General features: G+C 38.4%; 1 protein-coding gene across 9 annotated transcripts in view; it reads left to right on the top strand.

Moving 5' to 3' along the window:
• Window positions 1-24,516, top strand: part of GRIP1 (glutamate receptor interacting protein 1) — a 687,701-nt gene that overhangs the window by 462,273 nt on the left and 200,912 nt on the right. Inside the window, exon 1 of one of the 9 annotated variants that reach the window (XM_047866741.1) lies at window positions 9,613-9,631. The exons of the other annotated variants lie outside the window; for them this stretch is intronic. Within the exon in view, the coding sequence (XP_047722697.1) occupies window positions 9,628-9,631 (4 nt within the window). The 5' untranslated portion in view covers window positions 9,613-9,627. Of the gene's footprint in view, window positions 1-9,612; window positions 9,632-24,516 lie in introns of those variants that run through there. 9 annotated transcript variants of the gene reach the window in all.

Below are 24,516 nucleotides of genomic sequence, written 5' to 3'. Positions count from 1 at the left end.
TATCAGGATTCTGTGCTCATTTCCAGAACTGCGAAACATGGATTTGTGACACTTTTTAATTGAAACAGTGGGCTTTCTCAGCTTCCGCAGCTCGCCAGAGAGGGAGCTAGCACATGAGACACTGGCAGAAAGGACAACAGAAATAAGGACAAGGCAGATTTATTAGGACAAACTGTAACCAAATATTTTGAGGATAGGGGCTATCCAGCTATTCCTAGCTTCTGCTGGCTTATATTCAAAATATTTAAGAAATTTACTTTTGATTTTCTTTGTAAAAAATTATTTATTTATGTATACATATTTGGTATACATCTCTGTAGGTATAAGTGTACATATGTATACATATATTTTGTCAGAACACAATATAGATGCACTGTAGAGATACATTAATTTGTAATTGAACTTCTGACTCTTAGCCTTTGGTTTTAAAGATAAATACACTCTTAACGTGCTCTTGAGACTGATGTGCCTGCCCTTTGTCTTTGTCTGGAGCCACCGTCCCCAGAGATAGGGCCGGTTCCAGGTCTTCATTTGAATCCCAGCATGTGTGGCCTTTGCCTCCCCAGAGAGGCATTCCCTCCCCCATGGTGCCTCCTTCCTTCCACTCAGGACTCGCAGTATCTGAAATCTTTAGTAGGCATGAAATAAATATTTGTTGAACCCGATATGGAAGATACTTGCAAATCTCTCTACATACTCTTTATGCTACTTATATATATGGCAAACTTCTTATCTATATAATCCCTGACTCCTAAAATTGATAGGTTATCTTAAAATTATTCCCTTTTAGAAACTCCATTTAAAATATATGTTTGCAAAACTTGTCCACCTCAGTGACTTTTTCCATTAAACCCTAACAGTTATAAAACTATATATTGCCTCAAACTCCAAGGTTAACTCCATCCTTTTGAATTTCTTCATTTTATGCTTATTGTCAGCAGGTAATTGTATTAAAAAAATCACTATACCAGTTATGGTTTCTTTACATAATAGTTCAAATGAATGCATGTCAATCTAAATTTATAAATATTTGTGTTACTTTATTGAGTCCCTTTGAAAAGTAGTGATTTGTAACATTATAAATGCACAAAAACAATTTCATTAGACCTACTGGTCATCAGTTCATATGGGAAAGCACATATGTGAAAATCTGTTTATTTGTAAATAAGATGCATGAGCCAGATCAGAGAGTCAGTTCAGTTTGGGCAAAACATAATGTAAGCTATCCATAGTGAGAAGCTAATAGAAATATAAAAGCCAGGATTTGAACTATATTGGTTAACAAAAAATGAAGCTAATATAATATATGTGATTTAGAAATGACCACGCATCTGGTCATTTGAAAGCCTGTCTTCAAATGGGAGATTAGTAAGTATAGGGTCATGACAGATGTTAACATGTGACCTCTCCTCCCTGGGACCTTCCTGCCTGTGTGTTAAAGAATGACATCACAAGTTACCACCTACACCAAACTTAGTTTTCTGGAAAAGGAACTGAAATACGTGATCTAAAAGTAAAATATAGTCTTGCCTGGGTTTTCATTTGCATTTGGCTTTTAAACATGGCAAAAACCAATAATGGGTTTTCACTTTGAGCTATTTCTAAATGTTATATTGGAAATTAGCTGCAAATGTTACATTCTCTGGAACAAGTTAAATTGAAAATGCTGTCCGTGGTAAATGAAATATACCCCCAAGCATTCTTAACTATGAATGAGAATCCTGGAAGAAAAATGTACTTCTCATGTAACTTTTAAAGATTTACTGCATTGTATGAGAAATTTCACATGGGGAAATCCAAATAATAACTGCTGTCTTTCCTTAGAGATCTATTAAAAAGGGCAAGAGGTATAAAAATGGATGTATGTGCTATTAACCATCAGCCTAGTACTTGCTGCAGAGAATAATTTTGATTCTTTACTGTATGTCCTTAGCATAAATGATGATTTTACATGCTTTATTTCTCTAATACATTCAGAGAGAATCAATAAATTATATTTATTATTCAGATGCAAGAGACGTTTTGCAGTCTATCCAGTGGTAAATTTCTAATATATCCATCTTTCCTTAAAATGTTACTTTACTTCTAATTCTTTTCTCTCTTTTAAGGAGATTAACTCTTAGCTTTAACTTGATGCACTTTATGTACTTTAACTTAAAGTTGTAAGTCATCTTGTTTTATATTTTTGTACTTTCTGGAATGAGATGTTTTGTTTAATTATTCAAACGAAGGTAATGGTACTGACTTCTGTGCAACTGTAGCCCGATGAGTGAGCAAATATGAATACAGAAAAAGAGGAGCCACTGTAATAATTTATTTTCTTACAAAATATTTTTACTATCCCAAATCAAAGAATGATTTAACTTGCATGGTATTGAACAAATCTTTAAAAAAATTTTTTTTTATTTTTTTATTACATTTATTTATTTTTGAGAGACAGAGTGAGACAAAGTGAGAATGGGCAAGGGGCAGAGAGAGAGGGAGACACAGAACCCGAAGCAGGCTCCAGGCTCTGAGCTGTCAGAGATGGTACAGAACCCTATGCGGAGCTCGAACCCACAAACTGTGAGATCATGACCTGAGCCGAAGTCGGACACCTAACTGACTGCGCCACACAGACACCCCTAAAAAAAATGTGATGTTATATTTGAGAGAGAGAAAGAAAGAACGCAAGCAGGGGAGGGGCAGAGAGATGGAGACAGAATCTGAAGCGGGCTCCAGGCTCCTAGCTGTCAGCACAGAGCCCAACACAGGGCTCCAACTCAAAAGCAGTGAGATCATGACCTGAGCCGAAGTCGGACGCCCAACCAACTAGCCACCCAGGTGCCCCAGTATTGAACAATTTTTTTTAAATGGGAAAAACATTGGCTTCTTAAGGATAAAAGTTATATTTCTATTATCTAACACAGTGTCTGGCACCTTGAAAGCGCATTTGAATAAATAGTTGAACAAATGAATGAATGAAGGAGGAAGGAAGGAAGGAAGGAAGGATGGAAGGAAGGAAGGGGAGGACGGAAGGACAGAGGAGCTCTGTTTAAAGAGATACCTTGCTGCATAATAATAATAATGTGGCTGAAGATTAGTTTTACTAAAGACAACCAAAAGAAAATGGTTCAAATATCCCTCAAAGCGGTAAGCAGTGGTACTACCTACCAGCTGAAGTTCAAAAAAGAATATAAAGGTCACTTTAGCTAGTTATTTGAATACCTTGATAAAATTAAAAACAAAGAGGTATCAGAAACCAGGTAAGAAATTTTGGTTTTAGTCCTGAAAATAATATGGTTCTTCGGTGCTTCTGCTTCCAGCAGCGGAGCCTCCAGAAGGGATGAGGAAGTGAGCTCAGGTTCTGAGAGACGGAGTAAAAGGGGTGAAGGGTTGATGGGTACATAAACACCAGTTAGGAAACTTAGGGCTCCTACAAGGTACATCGGACTGTAAATCTGAGGAGGCCACGAGCCAAGTTTAGAACACTATAAATATCATGAACTTGACCATCCTTCTAAGTCTGAAATGCTCCAGTGTATGTTGTTTCACGTTTATTTGGAACTTGTCACAACCAAAAGATGACACAGGCTGACCAACTCTAAATGGACTCAGGTCCAGTTAGTAGCTGTGTGACCCTGGGCAAGTTACTTAACGTCTCTCTGCTTTTACTTCATTCCCTAAAAACAGCAAATAATACCTACCTCATCAGGCTATTGGAAAGGTTAAATGAATTAATATTCGTAAAGTACTTAGAACAGTGCCTTGATTAAAGGTTTGTTTTAGATAAACTTCAAAGAGAGGAAATTGTTGAGAAAAACAGGGAAATTTATGGCATATCTTTGAATTTGATACCTCCTCATGAAAAGATTTCTTTACTGCTAGAAACAGAGCACCGGGTTGGCAAAGCTGTTGGTCTGGCTTATTCTTTCACTCATCAGATATTTACTGAGCATCTACTGTTTGCCAGGAATTACTCTAGGTACTAAGGATATAATGATCCAAATAAATTTTAGATATCGTCACCGTCTTCAGGGAATTTATGATCTAGAGGGTGAGTGAGCTAAATAAATAATAATTCTGTATAGTAAACCCTGTGATAAACACCATATGGGGTGCCGTAGGATCTCAAAGCTAGCACATCAACCCCCTGGCCAGATGGATGCTGGTAGGAAAACGGGACAGAACATGGGATAGCTCCTAGAAGAAGTGGTGACTGGGTTAAGACTTGAAGGATGAGTAGAAGTGAGACAGCTAAGACGACCTATATAGAATATTCCAGAGCACAGGGAGTTCAGGATTACTAAAGTTAGATGGTAAGGGTGAGATGAGGCTAAAGAAGGAGGCAAGGATCAGATCATGAAGGAAAACCAGTGCCATGCAGTTTGAACCTTAAAGGCAATCGGGAGCCAATATGAAGTCACCCATACATCTTTTGCCTTTTATTTCTTTAGAATTTATGTGGGAATCAATAAATAAATAAACTTACTGTAGGTGACCTATAGAAGAATACCGCTGAAAAGGGTATCAGAGACTAATAATCAAGTGGAACCACTGCAGTGATTTCTTGGGTATGCCATCAAAAGCAACAGACCTCAAAAGCAAAGTAGATAAATTAGACTTCATCAAAATTAAAACCTTTTGTGCATCAGAGGACACTGTAACAGAGTGATAGGCAGCCCACGGAATGGGAGAAAATGTTTGCAAATCATATATTGATTAATATATTCCAAAATATGGAAAGAGTTCCTATAACTCAAGAACAATAACAGTAAAAACCAAACCAATTCCAAAATGGACAAAGGGCCTGAATGGATATTTCTCCAAAGAAAATACACAAATGGTCAAAAGCATAAGAAAAGATACTCAACATTAGTAATCATTAGGGAAATGATATTAAACTACAATGAGATATCACCTCATACCCATTAGGATGGCTATTATTCAAAACCAAAAACAAAACAAAAAAAAACAATGGAAATTATAAGTTTCAAATATTGGCAAGGATGTGGAGGAATTGGAAGTCTTTTGCATTATTAGTGGGAATATAAAATGGTGTAGTCACTGTGGAGAATACTTTGAGTTCCTCAAAAAGCGAAACAGAGAATTACCATATGATCCAGCAATTTCACTCCTAGGTGTATATCCAAGTGAATTGAAAACAAGAACTTGAAAAGATACTTGTACATGAATGTTAATAGCAGTGTTATTCACAATAAGAAACAGGTGGACACAGCCCAAATGTCCATCAACAGATGAACAGATAAACAAAATGCAGTATATACGTACAAGGAAGTATTATTCAACTGCAAGAAGGAATGAAATTAGGACAATATGGTTTTTGTGGGGTTTTTTTAACGTTTATTTACTTTTGAGACGCAGAGAGACAGAGCATGAATGGGGGAGGGTCAGAGAGAAGGAGACACAGAATCTGAAACAGGCTCCAGGCTCCGAGCTGTCAGCACAGAGCCTGATGCGGGGCTTGAACTCACGGACTGCGAGATCATGACCTGAGCCGAAGTTGGCCGCTTAACCAACTGAGCCACCCAGGCGCCCCAGGACAATATGTTAAAACACAGGTGAACCATGAAGACATCATGCTAAGTGACATAAGCCAGACATAAAGGGACAAATATTGTGTGATTCCACTTATCTGAGGTACACAGAGTAGGCAAATTCATAAAGACAGAAAGTAGAATAGAGGTCACTAAGGGCTGAGGGAAGAGTAGAACGGGAAGGTAGTGTTTAATGCGTTATAGACTTTCAGTTTTACAAGACGAAAAGAGTTATGGACAGGGATGGTGGTGTTAGTTGTTCCACATTATAAATGTATTCAAGACCACTAAACTGTATACTTAAAAATGAGTAAGGTGGTAAATTTCATGTTATGTGTATTTTACGACAATATCAAAAAACCTTTAATGGGATGGCTAATGCCTGCAATTTATAAAACGTTTTCCCAAAGACAGAACTTTTCTAAATACAATAACCTCTTTGAATTTTTATATCACTCACTATCCACTCGCTACCTTTGGTACTTTTGGAGTGTGTAAATTTGAGCCAGTTAGAGATGTTTTGAGTGAATAACTTCATGCTCTAGCTTCCAAACTTCAAAGGAACATCTATAACCCAACTCTTAATTTGTGGTGAGGAAGAAGCCCCTTATGCCACTCTCCCCAGCCGTAGAGTCAAAGAAGCTTTAGGTGAGTGGTGGCGGAAGGCAGTCGGGGAAAGACCAAAAAGTTTTGAAAGCTCTGGTCTGCAACATCATGACAGTCTTATTGTTGTTGTTCTCGCGCTTAAGAAAGGCACAATATCCTCAGAGAGCAATTACCTAGAGTATGAGATCAATCTTGCTGGCTTCTTAATTGTTTATTGTTCTTTGAACATCTCTAATTGTTAACATCTGTCTGATGTTGACGTGAAATGTCCAGAAGGTTAGAGTGAAGCTTTCCCAGCTTTTCAGGGTAGCCTTCCCAGGAATTTGAATCAAAGGAAAATCAATTCCTTGCTCAACTCATGGTTCAAAATTATATTGGCCTTTTGGGTACAGGGAATTGAGGATCCTGGGTGGTGACAATGAATCAGTGTGTCTTTGTAACTAACACTGAACCTATTTTTGAGAGCTCCCTCAGCACACCATTGGCATAGACTATCAAAATACCCTTAGTCCCTGGCTGGTTACTCCACAGGGGAACTGAATGCCTCATTTTTGTAAAGACTAGTAGGGCACCATTACGTGCAGATATCCTTGAGGCTCTGTGGAGCATAGAGCTCAGAATTTGTGCAGCTATAAAGTGGGTTTGAGTCCCTGCTCCACTAGTTTCTATCTGTGCAAACTTGAGCAGGTAGCTAAATGCCTTTGAGCTTTGATCTCTATATACTGTATATATTACAGAGATGATAATATCAGCTAATCAAATGGAAAAATGGATGTAAAGTTGCACTAAAATTGTAACGCGCCTTCTAAATAAGAGTTGTTTCTATTAGCAGTTTTGTAAGAGGCACTAATGTCAACCCCTAACAATGAATTACTTTTATTTCTCTTTCAACAACCAAAACTGTATAGGAGTAAACTAGTATTTTTTAATCTCATTCTTTTCTCCCCCCTCCCCAATGTAGATTTCTCTCCAGATGTTTGCTTTTTCATTGGAGGATAAAATCAGACAGACAGTTTGTAGTCACCTGCTTTTTGTAACCATTTTGAGAGAGTTGTGGCTTCATAATTATCCTCAAATCTTTTTTGTTTTAATCTTCTTTTGGTTTTCTTGGACAAAGCAGGTAAAAATGAAAAAGTTTAATGTTTTGGCCATTTTATAGTCTTTATTGATTTCGCTGTCAGTGTTCATTTATTGCTCTTCTATTAGTCGATACGCGGCAAACGTTAGAAGCTTGCCCCTCTCCTTTTTGAAGTGGGTGTTGAGTACAAATACTGTGAACTGCTATTTTTGTCAAAGATGCCACCAGGAAGAAAGCAAAGGACCCTTGATGTGTACTCTTGATTCAGGGAGATCAAGGAAAACCACCCATAATGGCTCTCTACTTACATCTGCTTTCTCCTACTCTGCATTGGCCCATTAGATCCCGTGATCCGGTGTGTAGTCCTCAGTGTGTCCTTTCTTTTTCTCATTTCATTTGTTTTGTAATTTAAATTGTAGTTAAAATACCGTGCAATATTGGTTTCAGGAGTAGAATTCAGTGGTTCATCACTTACATACAAAACCCAGTGCCCATCACAAGTGCCCTCCACCCATCACCCATCTAGCCCATCCCCCCACCCATATCTGTCCATTAACCCTCAATTTGTTCTCTTGTGGCTTGTTTCCCTTTCATTTTCCCCCCTTCCCATATGTCCATCTGTTTTGTTTCTTAAACTCCACATATGAGTGAAATCATATGGTATTTGTGTTTCTCTGACTTATTTTGCTTAGCATAATACATTCTAGTTCCATCCACGTCATTGCAAATGCAAGGTTTCGTTCTTTTTAATGGCTGGATAATATATATACATATGATTGAATATATCACATCTTCTCTCAATGTGTCACTTTAAAATTGTGAATTGTGAACATTATAAGTCCATTTAAACATACGTTATGTAAGTAAGCTTTTGGTTGCTTTTTAAAAGAGAACTATGACTCTTACATATTAGTACTGCTTGTCCTATGGCTTCTGAACTGTTTCTCTATTCACAGTGTTTCCTTTCATTTTAAGTGTGCATTTTAGTTTATGTTACTGTCTTCTATCTTGATATGGAAACCTTGGGTTCTTTCTGTATGTTAATTATCCAGGCAAGGCCTCAAATAACTGCAATAACAACAGACTTGGAGGAAATGCCCCTTATCCTTATATCTGAGTATTTTAAATATCACTTGGTCATACCTGCCCGGATATTGTTTTTCAGAGTAATAGAGTAATAGGACTTTTAACTTCATAGTATTAGAACCCTGTTATAAAAATAAAATAAGTAGATTTTTAACTTACCTTACCAAAATGATATGTGGTAGCTACTGAACATCACATTTTTGTCTTCTACTCCAGATGATGGTGGTGCTTGTCTTTTTTCAGCTGGTCTCCATCTAATAAGTTTTAGTCCCTAATTGTTTTACAAGTATGACATTTAATCAATGCTAATTCTCAAGAAACTTAATTCGCTAATGCATTAGTGGATCTTTAGAAGTGTTTCATTATGCACATGCATTCATGAAATGTCTTTAATGCTTATCTTCTGGAATTTATTAGATTCTTCCTTGGCAAAGAAAGCTGCCAGGGAAAAATTTAAGTGTATTCAATAATATAGACACAATATGTTCTAGAAAACCAGAAATTGTAACATTTTAATCAATTATAGTTTTGTGGTTTTTTTTTTTTTTGAGGAGGTAAATAGGTAGATTCTGGTTTAACCAGATGACTTGAAATACAAAACATAAAAAAGATGTGTAATGAAAAACTTCACTCTCTTCCATGCCCTCCAACCAACCAGGTCCCACCACTACATACACAAAATGAAAATCATGCTTATTGGCTTCTTAGAATTCCTCCAGATGTTCTTTATGCAAATACAAGCAAATATAAATTCATATTCATAACTTTCCTTTTTAAAACAAAATATAGCATTCTGTGCACACTGTTCTGTATGCTGCTTTTTTCACTGAAAAAAGCTATCTTGGAGATCTTTCCGTATTGGCACCATGCGTGGTTTATCATTCTTTATTTATGGCTGCATGACAGTTTTTTGTATGGCTGCACCCTGCTTTATTTAACCATTCCCTCATCCGTAAATATGTAAGTTGTTTCCAGTCTTTACTTATGAACATTTTAATTGTTTCCAATATTTTGCTATTATGAAATTACTATAATGAATATCCCTCTACATATATTATTTTATCCATGTGTAAGTGTATCTGTAAGATAAATCACATTAATGGAAATCTGGGTTAGAGGGTATATGCATTTATAATGTGGATATATATTGTCAAATTGACCTCTTCAAAGGTTATACCGATTCATATTTCCACCTGCAGTGTGTGACAGTTTCTGTTTCCCCGCAGCCTCACCAATATGTATGTTATCCAACTTGGAGGATTTTGCTAATCTGGGAAGTGAAAAATATGGTATTGCATATGGCTTTAATTTGCCTTTCTTATGAGTAAGTTTGAACATCTTTTTTGTACTTTTACTATATCCTTTTCTGTGAATTTCTGTTAATATCACAGGCCCATTTTTCTACTGGCTTTTGGTTATAGGGTGTTAAAATCAAATGTATGTAAATATCCCAGATTTGGGCAAATCTTAGACACTGATCTCTAACCAAAACCAATCTATCTGTGGCCTGTCGCACTTGGAATATGTCCGCTCTGAGTAGAAAAGTGGGATAGCCAAGTCATCCCTGGAACTTCCATTTTCTTTGGGAAATGATTCTAATTAATATTGACAGAAATAAAAAGAGAATGTGATGAAGCATTCATATTGCTCAATTAATTCATGTGATGATTCAAGTAGCCTGATGTCATTAGCTTTGATTAAACATCATTCTTGTAAAAACAGCTAAGAACTAAAGCTTATTAGATGGCTAATGTCATTTAAAAAAGATGAATAGAATCACCAATGTAGCAATTTACAAGCATTTTTTTCTCTCTGGCTAGGTGAAGGAAAGAGCCAGATCTGAGATGGGGTCTCCTTGAACAATTAAGCAGACTTATCTCTCGGTTCCACTGTAGAGCTGGTTTCGGAAGTTGAAAGGCACCTCAGACTATACGTCCCTGCCCTGTCCCCCCCCCCCCACGCCCTCCTAACTATTGCTTATCAAATTGTTCCCTAACTCTTGAGGAGACAACTCTGGTTTCATTTCTCCTCTGACTTACTCTTCAGCACCCAGTAGACCTTTCAAAACACGCATACAGCCACTCACTTTCCCCCTGAGAATCAGAGAGGGAGTGGGTTGAGAGAGATGCAGACAGTCACATATGGTACTTTTACTTGTTTGCTGGGTTGGTTTTCAAGTTCTGAGATACAAACTTTCCATCCTTCCTTCACTTCTTGTACACCTGATTTTAGCCGCCTTTTGAGGATAATGTCTCCCCCGACCCCGCCATCTTGTTACTCGTTTCCTGGATTGTTTTTCAAGTTCTGAGACACAAACTTTCCATCCTTCCTTCACTTTTTGTACATCTGATTTTAGCCGCCTTTTGAGGATAATGTCTCCCCCAACCCCCGCCATCCTCTCCCCACACCTCTTGCTTACGGTTGAAGTGAAGAGTAGAAAGAAAAGAAAATCAGATATACAAGGCATGTCATAGGTACGAAGAAGGCCACTCGGCTCAGGTCTCACATTTATAAAGAACCTCAAACTTAGATTTTTGCCATTATTTGCATATACGTGTCCCAGAGATTCATGGGCAACATTGCAAGGAGTAGGTGTTCCTCGTACAGTTTTACAATGTATGTCCCTGCAGTAGATCACAGAGCTCTAAATGCGTGAAGGATAAACATATTTCATAAATCCTATAACTATATGGCACTCTTTGGAGTTTAATATGTCAATTTGTTCGATATAAATATTTAAAATATTCGATAATTTGGGTAACCTTATTTCATAATTTTATTACTGGAAAAAAAAAAACCAATTGTCTCAAAAATTTAAAGTAGTATAGGCCTCTCTCAACTTCTGTGAAATCCCCAGGCACTCAAAAGGGCTGAATTATATACATCATTGTGTCTCGTAACTAAAGCCACCCAGATAATGAGATGCGGCTATAAGGATTTTTGGAAGTGATGTTTATGGACATTTATGGAGAGAAACTAAGTGTCTTCTGGCCGTATTTCTAGAAATGTGTCATTCAGTGGTCCCTGAAAAAGGTGTCCTAAATTCTAATGCAAGCATACTTTTAATTAAAAGGTTACCATTTATTATGAACTCTAGTATATTGACTTAAGATCAATCAAATTTATGATTCGAAGTCATACTTTTACTGGTGCATAGTGGGTGTGCGTTTTGATGCTGAACTTGGGTTTCTTTGTGTTTTCAGTGAGTTCTATACAATTGCTCATGTGTAATATGTAAGGAACAGCCCGTTGTATTTGATGCTCCAGTGGTGACCTGGCCAGGCCTGACTCACCCTCTCTCTTAGTTTGTGAACTGTTAGTGGCTCACCGCCCCTCTCTGATCCTCAGAACATTGTAAAACAAGGAGGTGGCCCTTTAATTTCTAAGGTCCTTCCCAGTTCTTGAACCCTATGGCCAGGAGCATGGTTTCGTTATTTTAAATTTTTATAAAGGATTTTAGTTGCTATGTGTGACTTTATTATATGGTATGTCTATACATCGGTACATATATATGTTGGTCAGGAATGTATTCAAAATATTCATTCAACAAATACCTACTGTGTGCTAAGACATATAGACAGTATATACAAGGCTCCTGCTCACACGCGGTTCATAGTCTGGTGGAGGACGCAGACACTAGACGAGTAAATAAATAGCCATTGCTAATAGTTTTAGGTGTTGGAAAGGAAATAAAAATAAGTTAATGGATAGACCATGGCTTGGGAAGAGAGGGCCAAATTGGGAAAGGATGCCCAAGGATGAGGAGATGGCATTTTAGCAAGATCAGAATAATAAGGCTGGTGTACAAAGGCCTGGGCAAATAATGTTCCAGGTAGAAGGAACAGCAAGAGTGAAAGCTCTGAGGTGAGAATGACCTTACCGTGGTCAAGGAGCCAGAGTAAGGCCGTTGTGGCCGGAGTGCAGTGAATGGAGAGGAGAAAGATATAGGATGGGGTAAGAGAGATGAGCAGGGCTAGGTGATACCTGGTACCGTGGCTGAGTGTCTGCATATCACCCTAGGGATAATGGAAAGTCTCTGAAGAACTTTAAGCCAAAGAGTATTGTGATTTTTTCAATTATTTTATGAGATAATTCTGCAAGCCACGTGGGCAATAAGTGGGCAAATTTTGGAGTCTGTTTCAATAGTGCAGAGAGATGATAGTGACTTAGTTGCTGTGTAGGTGGTGGTAAGTGAATGGATTGGATGACTATTCCAAGGAAGAGCTGGCAGAATGTGCTTATGGATTCAAGGTAGAATGTAAGGGCAAGACAGAATCCAAGATAACTAAGAGTGTTTGGCTGTAGTAACTGCTTGAATGGGGGTGTCACGGAGTGCTGGTGGGGGGGAAATCAATCACTCCATTTTGGACATGTTAAGATTGAAATGCATTTTCAATATTCAAGCAGAGATGATAGATAGACAGCTGTATATCCTGAGTCCAGAGTTCAGGGAGAGGCCATGGCTGCAAATATAAATATAAGAGTCATTAGCATTTAAAGGCACGGAACAGTTTGAGATGGTAGGGGATAGCAAAGAACAGGCATATCCATATTTACAGGCTGAAAGAGGGAGGGGAGGAGGGAGAGGAGGCATCAACTAGTGGAGGCTGAAAAAAGGTGTGGTTGGTGAGGTTAGTGGGGACCTAGGACCATCTGGTATACCTAAACCCAAGCAGACAGAGATTGACTCCTATGATGCTGCTCAAATGTCAAGAATGAAGAAATCAAAGAATAGTTTTAAAATAACATTGATGATGAGAGAACCTTCTGATCAAAAGTCAGTGCTACCTATACTGCATTTTAAGTGTGTACTATTTTTATAGTTTTAAACTCCAGAATACCGAAGCATTTTTTTTTAATGCTTGCACAGAATAAACTTCAACCCAATGAAAAGTAATTGCCCCCTAATAGTGATTCAGGAAGAGAGAACAAATCAGTGTGCCCTGGGCAGCCTTCCAACGGATCTCTCTTCCTACGACCTAGGAGATGATTTATAACACCCAAGAGTACTTGCCTTTCGCCATATTTCACTTTTTAAAATAAAATTTTATAGAAAGACATTAAAAAGTTCTTTTTTTCAGAGTTGTTGCCAAACTGGATAATGATACCACCCTGTCCTTTGTCATCATTTATCATGTAAAGCACGGATACTAGTGCATCCTCATTATTTGAAGAGCTGTGGCGGCCTTGTTATGTGGTTGTTTCCCTTTTATTTAATTAAAATTCTGAACCGAATTGTAACGTAAAAAGCATCCCATGTGTAGACACAGTGTACATCCTAGCGTTGGGCTGTAAACGAAACAGTGTCACTGAAGATACTTAAAGGAACAAAGACAAACAAGATTTGTGCAATTAGTGAAAATTATACATAAAGGATCAGATGAGCAAGCCGTCTTTCTCAGTGTAACTTAAACCTTTACGAGGAGCAGTAGTTCTGGGGCCACCAGGGCACTATAAAAGAAGTAATTTAATAAATGATATTCTAGTACCGTCAAAGAATTGGCATTCGCCCACCTGATGTGTCTGGGGTTGGGGACTGAGTTGTGCCTCTGGGAGGATTTACCATATTATTTTTTAAAGATATGTTTTATATTTAATAGGTTTCATGTGTATTTTTAGGATTATTTGACTGTGTTTTTAAGGAGCCATTTTTAGCCTTCTCAGAACTCATCTCTAAGTAACTCAATTATGTGTGAACAGCAATGTCTTTGTTCTCAGTTGTCAGGGTTCTGACAATCCCTCAAAATAAAATAAAAACATATGAAAAAGAAAAAGTCTAGGCCCTTAAAAATCCCCCTTTGCATGATTTTTATTTCTACTAAATATGATCAGTTAACATTTGTCAAACGTGCAAGACCTCCTTGAATCCTTACCAGGCCCACGTTGCACAAAGCAGCTCGTATTATTGGGCCTGGGCTATATACTGAGGTCTTCGCATGCATTCTCCCAGTTAATTCTCACAAGTTTGATATTCTCACAAAATAGATATTGTTATCCCTATTTGAGAGATGAGAAAATTAAGGCTTAAAGGATTTATGTTATGCACGCAAAGTAAATGGAGACATCAAGTTTCAAACATTTTATGAACATAAAGCCTGTGTGCCTTGCACATTACTATGTTCACTTTACTTTTTTTTTAGTTTTTTTTTAAATGTTTATTTACTTTTGAGAGAGAGCGAGAGAGACAGAGTGTGAGCAGGGGAAGGGCAGAGGGAGAGGGAGACACGGAATCCGAAGCAGGCTCCAGGCTCCGAGCTGTCAGCACAGAGCCCAACGTGGGGATCGAACCACAAACCATGAGATCATGACCTGAGCTGAAGTCGGACGCTTAACCAACTGTGTCACCCAGGCACCTCACTATGTTCATATTCTACAAAAGAACGCCCATTTCTATGTTTGAATTGTTTGCAGTCATATTAGCTGAGAAACATTAGGCATTAGGTGAATATAATGTAAAAATAGTGTGCACATGCACTCTGTTGCTGTAAGCCTTAGGAAGAAAATTTCTGTAATAAAAAAAATTTTTTTAATGAACAGAGAACGCTAGTAAATGTATTTCCAAAGAAGACGTGCAGATGGCCAAAAGACAAATGAAAATATGCTTAACATCAATAATCATCAGGAAGACGAAAATTAAAACCACAATGAAATATCACCTCACACCTGTCATCAGCTGTTATGAAAAAGCCATAAAATAAGGGTGGGTGAAGATGTAGAGAAAAGAGAACTCTTCTACGTTGTTGGTAGAAATGTAGGTTGGTGTAGCCACTCTGGAAAACAGCATGGAGATTCCTCAAAAAATTAAAACTAGATCTACCCCATGACCCAGCAATTCTACCTCTGGGTATTTATCCAAAGAAAACAAAAACACCCATCCAAAGAGATATATGCACCCCTATGTTTACTGCAGCATTATTTACCACAGCCAAATATGGAAGCGATTGTCCATCCATAGATGAATGAATAAACAAGAGGTAGTTCATAATACGAGGGAATGTTACTAAGCCATAAAAAAGATGGAAATCTTACCGCTTGTAACAATGCGGATGGGCCTAGAGGGTATTGTGCTAATTAAATGAGACAGAGAAAGACAAATACGATATGATTTCACTTACATGTGGAATCTAAAAAACAAAATAAATGAGCAAACAAAATAAAACAGAAACAGGCTCATAGACACGGGAAACAAAGTGTGGGTTACCAGAGTGGGGGTTGCAATAGGTCATGGGGATGTAATGTACAGCATGGGGAATGTTGTCAATAATATTGTAATAACTTTGTGTGATGGAGAACTAGACTTGTGGGGATCATTTTGTAACGTATAAAAAATACCAAGTGACTTTGAGGTACACCTGCAACAAATAGGATATTCTAGGTCAATTGTACGTCAATTAAAAAAAAAAAAAAAAGGAGGGGCGCCTGGGTGGGTCAGTCAGTTAAGTGTCCAACTTTGGTTCAGGTTGTGATCTTGCAGCTCGTGAGTTTGAGCCCCTCATTGGGCTCTGTGTTGTCAGTGCAGAGCCTACTTCAGATCCTCGGTTTCCCTCTCTCTCTCTGCCCCTCCCCTGCTTGCACTTTCTCTCTCTCTCTCTCTCTCAAAGATAAACGTTAAAAAAAATAAAAATAAATAAATAAATTTTTTAAAAGGAGAGGGGGTGCCTGGCTGGCTCCGTCGGTGAAACATACGACTCTTAATCTCGGGGTTGTGGTTTCAAGCCCCACGTTGGGTGTAGAGATTAAAAATAAAATCTTAAGAAAAATAAAATTCAATTTTTTAAAAAAGGAGAAAACTAAAGGAGAAAAGGAGAAAACTAAAAAGACTTCCCTTCTCTCACCTACTTCCAAGTGGCTTATCTTTGCTGATGGCAGAAAAAAAAACAAATGTGGTCAATGTTTGCGTCCCTTCTGTTTATGAAATTTGCAATAGGCCTATGTGATTTTGCAATCTAGGTGAGAAGAGATCATTTAGTGGATGGACATCAAGTTCTTTTTTTTTTTTTTTTAATTTTCTTTTACATTTATTTACTTTTGATAGACGGAGAGAGACAGAGTGCAAGTGGGGGAGGGGCAGAGAGAGAGAAGGAAACACAGAATCCAAAGCAGGCTCCAGGCTCTGAGCTGTCAGCACAGAGCCCGACGCGGGGCTCGAACTCACAAACTGTGAGATCATGACCTGAGCCAAAGTAGGACGCTTAACCGACTGAGCCACCCAGGTGCCCCGGACATCTAGTTCTTAAGTGTGAGAGTCGTTACTCACCAACCAGGTCACCCTCAACTGAGCCTGGGGGCCTGTGAGATGAGGCCCACCCTTTGTATCAAGTTCCATCTCAGTTACATGCAAATATGCGAAGCAAGAGCTTTTGGGGTCAAATGGAAAAAAGATAAAGGAAATGGAAAAAGATGATTTAATTATGCAGGTTGCTTGAGGCTTTCTGGTATTTCTTCACCAAAGTTAACATCTTTTTTTTTTCAATTAAGTTTGTAGGTATTTAAGAAAGGTGGTAAAGTTTTCTACTTGGTTGAACAAAGAATTGTGTGACCTAATGGATTTTTAGCTAAAATCTCCCATAATTGCAATTTAAAAAGTATCCCTTGAATTCGTTTCCTGGAGGGAAGATACTGATGGGAGCAGAGTGTGAGCGGTGCTTTCATATTTCAGTTTTATGATCTCTGTTTACATAAATGTGACGTTTTTCAGATAACACACAAACACTTGAACTTATTTCAAGCAATACATCCCTAATTGTCAAAGAAGCAAATATCTGAGCTTTATTGTACCCAACATAGCCATTCTGTGTTGTTTACTCCATCACAATAAATAGCAAATGTTTTGTTAAACTTGTCTTAAGCAAAATAGAAGCCAATAAAAGCTGCATGTACACAGTGAAGAAGCACAAAGCCAGACTATACTTAAAATCAGTACCCAGATTGTTCAATGGATCTACACTCGCATGCATAACCTTTATGCAGTATATGTGTAGACAGTACGCGTCAAATGGTAATCATGCCCACCTCTACGATATCTGCTATGCTGTGAATATTCACTCTAGACCCCTGAGATAAACGGACTTCTCACATAGCTGCTGTTCTATACGCTGTGGATCTGCACTACGTATTTGTAGACGGTCTCCAAGCTAGATTGCAATTTCTCCGAAAGCATCTCTTGATATAATGTGGCAACCCCAAACATAGAATTCCGAAGTCTATGAATTTATATAAATTAAAGCACAAATTTGCGTGTATTTTCTAAAAGGTGACGTCTCTGGAATATTATAGGAGCTCTGTACCATCTTGATTCTTGCCATTAGCTCTAAGCTCTTGCTCATTTTACTCTAGGGCTCAAGAAGAAGTCACTGGGATAAAGGTGATGGCCTCCAACTTCTGCCCATTGTATTTTCCCTGTAGAACAGGAGAGGAGGGATACTTGGGGGTTGAAAGATCCTTTTAGATCTCCTGTTCATATGCATAATTTTTCCTACCAGTACTCATAAATAGATACATATATATGGATACCTACATCTATCAAATGCATATGCATGTATTTGTGTGTATTTATGTATGTGTGTATGTAGATATACGGATACAGATATATAGTTATACAGATATAGATACAGACCTTCCTGATTGCCTCATATGGCATTGATATACACTGATCTGGAAAATTGAAACAATGTTTATATTGGAAAATACTTAGCAGTTTGCTACTTAACATTGGATTTCATAAAAATCTGTTTCAAAATATACTGTGGCTCCGAGTTAAGTGCCTCAAAGTGCCCTTCTCAAGCTTTGACAGTGTGATTTTAAAATACCTTAAGGCAAATTACATGGTAGATGAGAGTGAGTTAGAGAAAGTTTTAGTTATCATAGATGAACCTCCTCTAAGGTGTTATTGCTAATAAAACCCAATGTAGTTTTCCATGATTTCTTTCATGATTGAAGTGTCCCAAAGCAGACCCCAATTCAGTAATGAAACTGACAACAGTGATGGAAGAAAAGGTTTCTTTTATTCTGGATGTTTGTACATGTCAGTAACTTGTTAATTGGAAAATTGGAAGGGTCCTACCGAGTCTAATGCTACAAAATCGGTTCAAAATTAAACATTCACGTTTTGTGTAGTTGAATTGCATTTTCCTTGTTTGTCCTCATTAACTACCAAAGCTGAATCTTTGTTCAGGCAAGATTTATGGGAAAAAATAGTGAAATTGATGAAGTAGACACAACCCAAGGAGAGTTAGACAAGCAAGTAATTCGTGAGGAAATTGTACGTCTGAATAATTTGTCTCAGAAGCAAATGAAGATAATTTGATCATCTTTGGACTATTAAATCTAGGTACCTGGGTTTTAATTTTTATTTTGCCACTGACAAATTGAATCAGAATAGACTGTTTAATGAATGTCAGTGAGTTTCTCCAACTGAAAACTCAGCAAACTATAGCCCAGAGCTTTGAAAAAAAAAATGATGTGCCAACTATCTGCCTCTTCTTTAAGATAGAAAACGGAAGGACAGGTTGGACAATGGTCATATTGGTTTACGTTAGTCAGATAACACACTTCTGTCTCCACTACAGGTTGTTTAAACTCTATTGAGGCAGTGCAGCAATACTAGGGAAAGAATGGTCTTTGATGTCAGGCACCCTGGGTTCGATTCGTGGCACTTATTAGCTGTTTAGGCTGAGACAGATTTTTAGCTTCTCGGAAATTTAATTTTCTCATCTGTAAAAATGGGGAAACCAGCGTCTATGACTGTAAAAGTAAATCCCCAGTCAAAGGCGTCCATGTGGTAGTGAAAAGCAGGTCGACGATTACAAGGTGATATAATAAGGGCTCTCATGAAAACATAGATTTGTTGCTGGGGGCTCTTTTGTTGCTGCTGGCTCTTGTGTCTCATTCAGCTTCCTCCCTCACCGGGTAGACGGATGGGGAACCATCACCTTTGGAACTCAGATCAGTCCTGGTGCTTTATTTACACTGTTTATTCAATCCTCACAGCAATCCTAAGAGGTAGGTAGAGTACTATTTCCACTGTAGAGGTGAGGAGACTGGCGCTCCAAGAGAATAAGTAACTTGTCCCTGGTCACGCAGTAACTAGCAAAGCCGTCCCAACCGTGAAAGTTGCAGTGCAGTAAAACTCGGGTGCATTAAAATGGGTTTAATGTTTTGCATCCAAAAATTGTTTCCGGTCCAACACCCTTGCAAGGTTTCATCTGTATAATCACTGCCTCTCACTGTAAAACCAGAGAGTATCCAAAGTAGGGCTTTAAATAACAAACCTCACAGACTCCCTGGATTCTGGCAGCCATGATAAATCCTGCTTTAATCATGCATGAAAAACACATGTCATCTGTTTGATAAGCAGTCATCTGCTGTTGCTTGACCTGGCGATGAATTAATAAAGCAAAACATGTGGCAACTCGAGGCATACGTATGAAGTATATTGTTCCCAAAGCATCCAAATGTGATTCTCACCCTTCACCTACCGGGCAGAAAGGTGTTGGCTCTAAAATGGCATGTAGCGACACTAGCCCGCACTTACAAATTGAGCTGACACCTGGGAATGTTTAAAACTATAAGCCATTAAAGAAAGCGAGTTCAGAGAATAGGCCCTGAAAGGAGCCAAGGCCAGAAGAGATGGCAGTCTGGGAAAGAATGGCTAATTAGGTGTTAGTCACCGGGCTTCATAGGCTCCCTGTGAAATTATTAGGGGCAGCAAAGAGTCTGCACCTGTCTGTCCTGTTACTCCGCTGCACAGAATCATTCCTGAGTCTGTAAACTGCCTACTCTGGAGCCCGGATCTTTGCAGAGATGGGCTGGGGGAGCCAGAGGAGGAGGAAAGACAGACTTCAATGATCTCCTTTGCCAACCGCACGAGGCGTACCGCCATTTTCTTCGTCGTCTTGCTGGGGGTGGCCTGGTCCAAGATTTATTTTCCCCCTCCAGCTGCATGAACACTAAAGAAAGGCTTAAAATATTGTAAGCAGCAGGCTATGAACGTGGTGTCTGGAATACTAGAGGAGAAAAGAGAGTGTCCCACAATTTATTCATTGTAAGATGATAAACCACTTGTAGGAACTAGTTCATAAATGCTCTATCAGTAGAGAATGGTTGGCATAGAGGAAGAGTTAGAGAGATAAATTCAGCCAGATTTCATCTCCTAAAATACTTGGAGCTCCTTGGCTAAAAGGCATTCTTTCAAAGTGATTTGTTTGTGTGCCAGAAAACAAAAAAAAACCTTGAATCTTATATCGTAAATTAAGCTAAGAATTCATGACAAGGAAGTGAGATCTGAAAACTGGGAGATGATATTTTCTTTTCTAAATTCAAATTCCAGGAAATCAAATGCAGCCCCAAGTCCCTGTCCTCTGTCAATATGTGTAGTCAGCGAGAACACACCCAGACGTGACTGCTCTTTGAAAATGTGCCTCTTTTTCGTACACACACATAGAGAACTTATAAAAATGGATGTGAATCAAATTTTGGTAAATAACACATCATTGTGGTGAACAGCCGACTCTATAAAGATGTGTAAGTTAAAGCTTCATTTCTGCACTTGGTTTCCTGGGAGCATTTAGGCATCTTATTTCATTTCTATAAGCCTCTATCTCCTCATATGTCAAGTAGTATAATTGTACCTGAACAATTAAATTGTTGTGAACATTGATTATGTCTTAAGGTATTAAGAACAATGCTAGGCATGTAGTATACCCACACTGCTTTTGATATTTTAAAAAAATTTTTAATGTTTATTTATTTTTGAGAGAGAGAGACAGAGAGGGAGAGATAGATCACAAGCGGGAAGGAGCAGAGAGAGAGGAGACACAGAATCTGAAGCAGGCTCCAGGCTCTGAGCTGTCAGCACAGAGCTGGACGCAGGGCTCGAACCCATGAACCTCAAAATCATGACCTGAGCTGAAGTTGGACGCTTAACCAACTGAGCCACCCAGGTGCCCCACTCTCAATTTTAATGTCATAGTAGTTGCATTAAATTCACCATGGAATACTATTTAGGATGAGCAATGGCACATTCTTCCTTAAAACTAGAACTCCTTTTGTAAAATGAATTTATCTCTCTCTCTCTCTCTCTTTTTTTTTTTTTTTTTTTTTTTTTTTTTTTGCTATTCTAAGTGTTATTGAGTTGTGAGGATAAGATTATACACATAAAGGACTTAGATTCATACTGTCATACCATGAGTGTTCAGTGAGTATTAGCTATAAATGTTTATAGTATGGTCAGTATTATTTACATCTTAAAATGTCTTATGGTGGAGCGCCTGGGTGGCTCAGTTGGTTGAGTGTTCGACTCTTGATTTTGGCTCAGGTCATGATCTCATGGTTTGTGAGATTAAATCCTATGTAAGTCTCTGCTCTGACAGCGTGAAGTCTGCTATTCTCTCTCTTCCTCTCTCTCTCTCTCTCTCTCTCTCTCTCTCTCTCTGCCCCTCCCATTATCTCTCTCTCAAAATAAACATTTTAAAAGATAGTAAATAAAATGTCTTATGGTTGACCCAAGTAGTTTGAACTACTTATTAAAGAGAGCACAAAGTCTGGGGCACCTGGGGGGCTCAGTCAGTTAAGCCTCTGACTTCGGCTGAGGTCATATTTCACTGTTTATGGGTTCGAGCCCCCTGATGGACTCTCATTTCAGGGAGACATTCTTTGTCTCCCTCTTTCTCTGTCCCTCCCCTTGCTCGCACTCTGTCTCTTTCTCAAAAATACATAAACAAAAGAGAGAGAGAGAGAGAGAGAGAGAGAGAGAGAGCACAAAGTCAGAAGTAAAGGTCTGTAAGAAAGTATTTAGAATACTTGTAGAGGAAACCCACGGCATTGATGTATAATGAAAGAAGTATCTAAAAAATCTTACATGATGACAATCAAACCCTAATTTTTCTTCATGTAACTAATATCTTTCACATATAGCCAGGGAATTCAACCTGAGGTTCACTTTTCCTTGTTTACTTTGCTCTCCAAAAAATTCTGGTTTAATCCTCTTTCCCCATTACCATAAAGTCTCATCTCCTCTTTCACTGTTTGGATTATTAATGACAGTGGACCCTTGGAAAAAGTTTTGGTTTTTCTTGGCATATTGGAAACATCCTTTGGAGTATTGTTTCTGAGGACCCACTTGAGCCATGAAGGAGGGAGTTGGGAGTCACACAATGAGGTTGGCTCATATGATCCTCGTGGTTTGGTTAGATCAATGACCCTGGGAAAACAGTCTGTGCTCCTAGCTGCAAAATGTTACCCAAGGTTAAAATCTATACTTATTTTTCCCCATTCTTTTACTCCAGGATGCTAGATACAGAGACAGATTTTTCAGCTTATGTGTTAGAAACTAAGTCTGAATGGTGGTGGTTATCCTTTTTCGGTTTCATTTAGCAATATGTCAGCAGTAGTGACTAGCTGATCATTTATTTGTATAAAGTCATTCGCCAGCAGCTGGCATTTGTTTTAGCTTACACTATACTTGGTTAATAAGAAAAAGGGGGGAAAAAAAAAGAAAAAAAGAAAAAAAAAGAAAAAAAAAAAAGAAAAAATACTAAGTCACTGAACCAGATTGGAAAGTTGCCTTAGTTGTAAAATTGCATAATGTCACTGATTGCTGGAGCAACAGGTGAGGGCTTTAAAGGTTATTTTCTCAATAATCAAACCTATACCAGAATGCTCCCCCCATAGCTATAAGTGAATCCTTCTTTTATCTAATGATATCCAGTGTTTCTTCCCTCACTGGCACGAGATTTAGACCTCTTTTTTTTTTTTTTAGTTTTTTTTTAATGTTTATTTATTTCTGAGAGAGAGAGTTAGAGAGAGACAGAGTGGGAGTGGGAGAGGGACAGAGAGAGAGGGAGGCACAGAGCCCATCGCCAGACTCGAACTCGTCAACCGCAAGATCATGACCTGAGCTGAGGTCGAACGCTGAACTGACTGAGCCACCAGGCACGCCCCAAGATTTAGACCTCTTAAAATAAAGCCGCCCTGATTGCATTTTCCTTCCTCTAATTTTTTTCCGTAAACTTTGACCTGTTTCTTGTAACTGAAATTTCATACTGAAATTTTCTAAATATGGAAAGCTTTGCAGTAAGATCACGTAAAAGAAGAGTCCTTGAAGAGCCCTGATTTTACAAAAAGCTCCGTCTTTTTCTCTATGAGTTATATTAGATATGCAAAAAGTGTCCCAGACAAAGGGGCAAAAAAACCTAAGTGATTTAAGTAATCAAGAGATAACCGTTTAAATGATCCACTTTTGACGCCGTGACCATTGTTATTGGGATGTTAAAAAAAAAAATTTCAGTCTTTTCAATGGAGACATGTTTAACATTTTGTTTCACGAGTTCGCTCAGGAAAATCTACGTACTCGTAAAAGTTTTTCTCTAAAAGTTACTCCAGTTGAAATTGTGATCAATATGTATCAAAGTAACTCCTTTTTAAAAAATTGTTTTTTATTCAGCTAGAACTAGCATACGGTGTTATATTCATTTCAGATGTACAGTGTAATGATTCAGCAGTCCTATCCATCTCTCAGTGCTCACCAAGATGAGGACACTCTTCATCCCCTTTATCTGTTTCACCCGTTTCCTCACCCCCACCAACCACCAGTTTGTTCTCTGTATTAATCAAAGTAACTTCTTCATTTCATCTTATTTATTGGTCAAAAATTGGGGAACCTTAGTTACTCCAAATGTTTTATTTCTATTGATCCTCCCACCAAACTCCAGTTCTATTATGTATAATCATACGAACCCCCCCCCCCAAGAATACTCAGATATGTTCTAGCCTATTGCTACCCACATACTGCTTCCTGAATAACGGTGCACTTTTTTTTTACGTTTATTTATTTTTGAGAAAGAGAGAGAGAGAGAGAGAATGAGCAGGGGGAGGGGCAGAGAGAGAGAGAGAGAGAGCGAGAGAGACAGAATCCGAAACAGGCTCCAGGCTCTGAGCTGTCAGCACAAAGCCCAATGCAGGGCCCGAACCCCTGAACTGTAAGATCATAATCTGAGCCAAAGTCAGATGCTTAACCAACTGAGCCACCCAGGCACCCCAGTGATGCACTTTTTAAATAAGAATTAGCAAATGTGGCTTTAGATGCCCAATGCTCATTACCCTGAAGTAACGCATATTTTTCATCACATTCTTAGTCTAATGCTAAGCACCTGTGGAACCTACACGGTTTCATAATGTTAAGATACCGAGAATATCAGCTGCCATAATCTG

This window comes from Prionailurus viverrinus, chromosome B4, assembly GCF_022837055.1.
Source record: "Prionailurus viverrinus isolate Anna chromosome B4, UM_Priviv_1.0, whole genome shotgun sequence".
In the NCBI taxonomy this organism is placed as follows: domain Eukaryota; kingdom Metazoa; phylum Chordata; class Mammalia; order Carnivora; family Felidae; genus Prionailurus; species Prionailurus viverrinus.
This window is presented reverse-complemented; position numbering and strand designations above follow the sequence as displayed.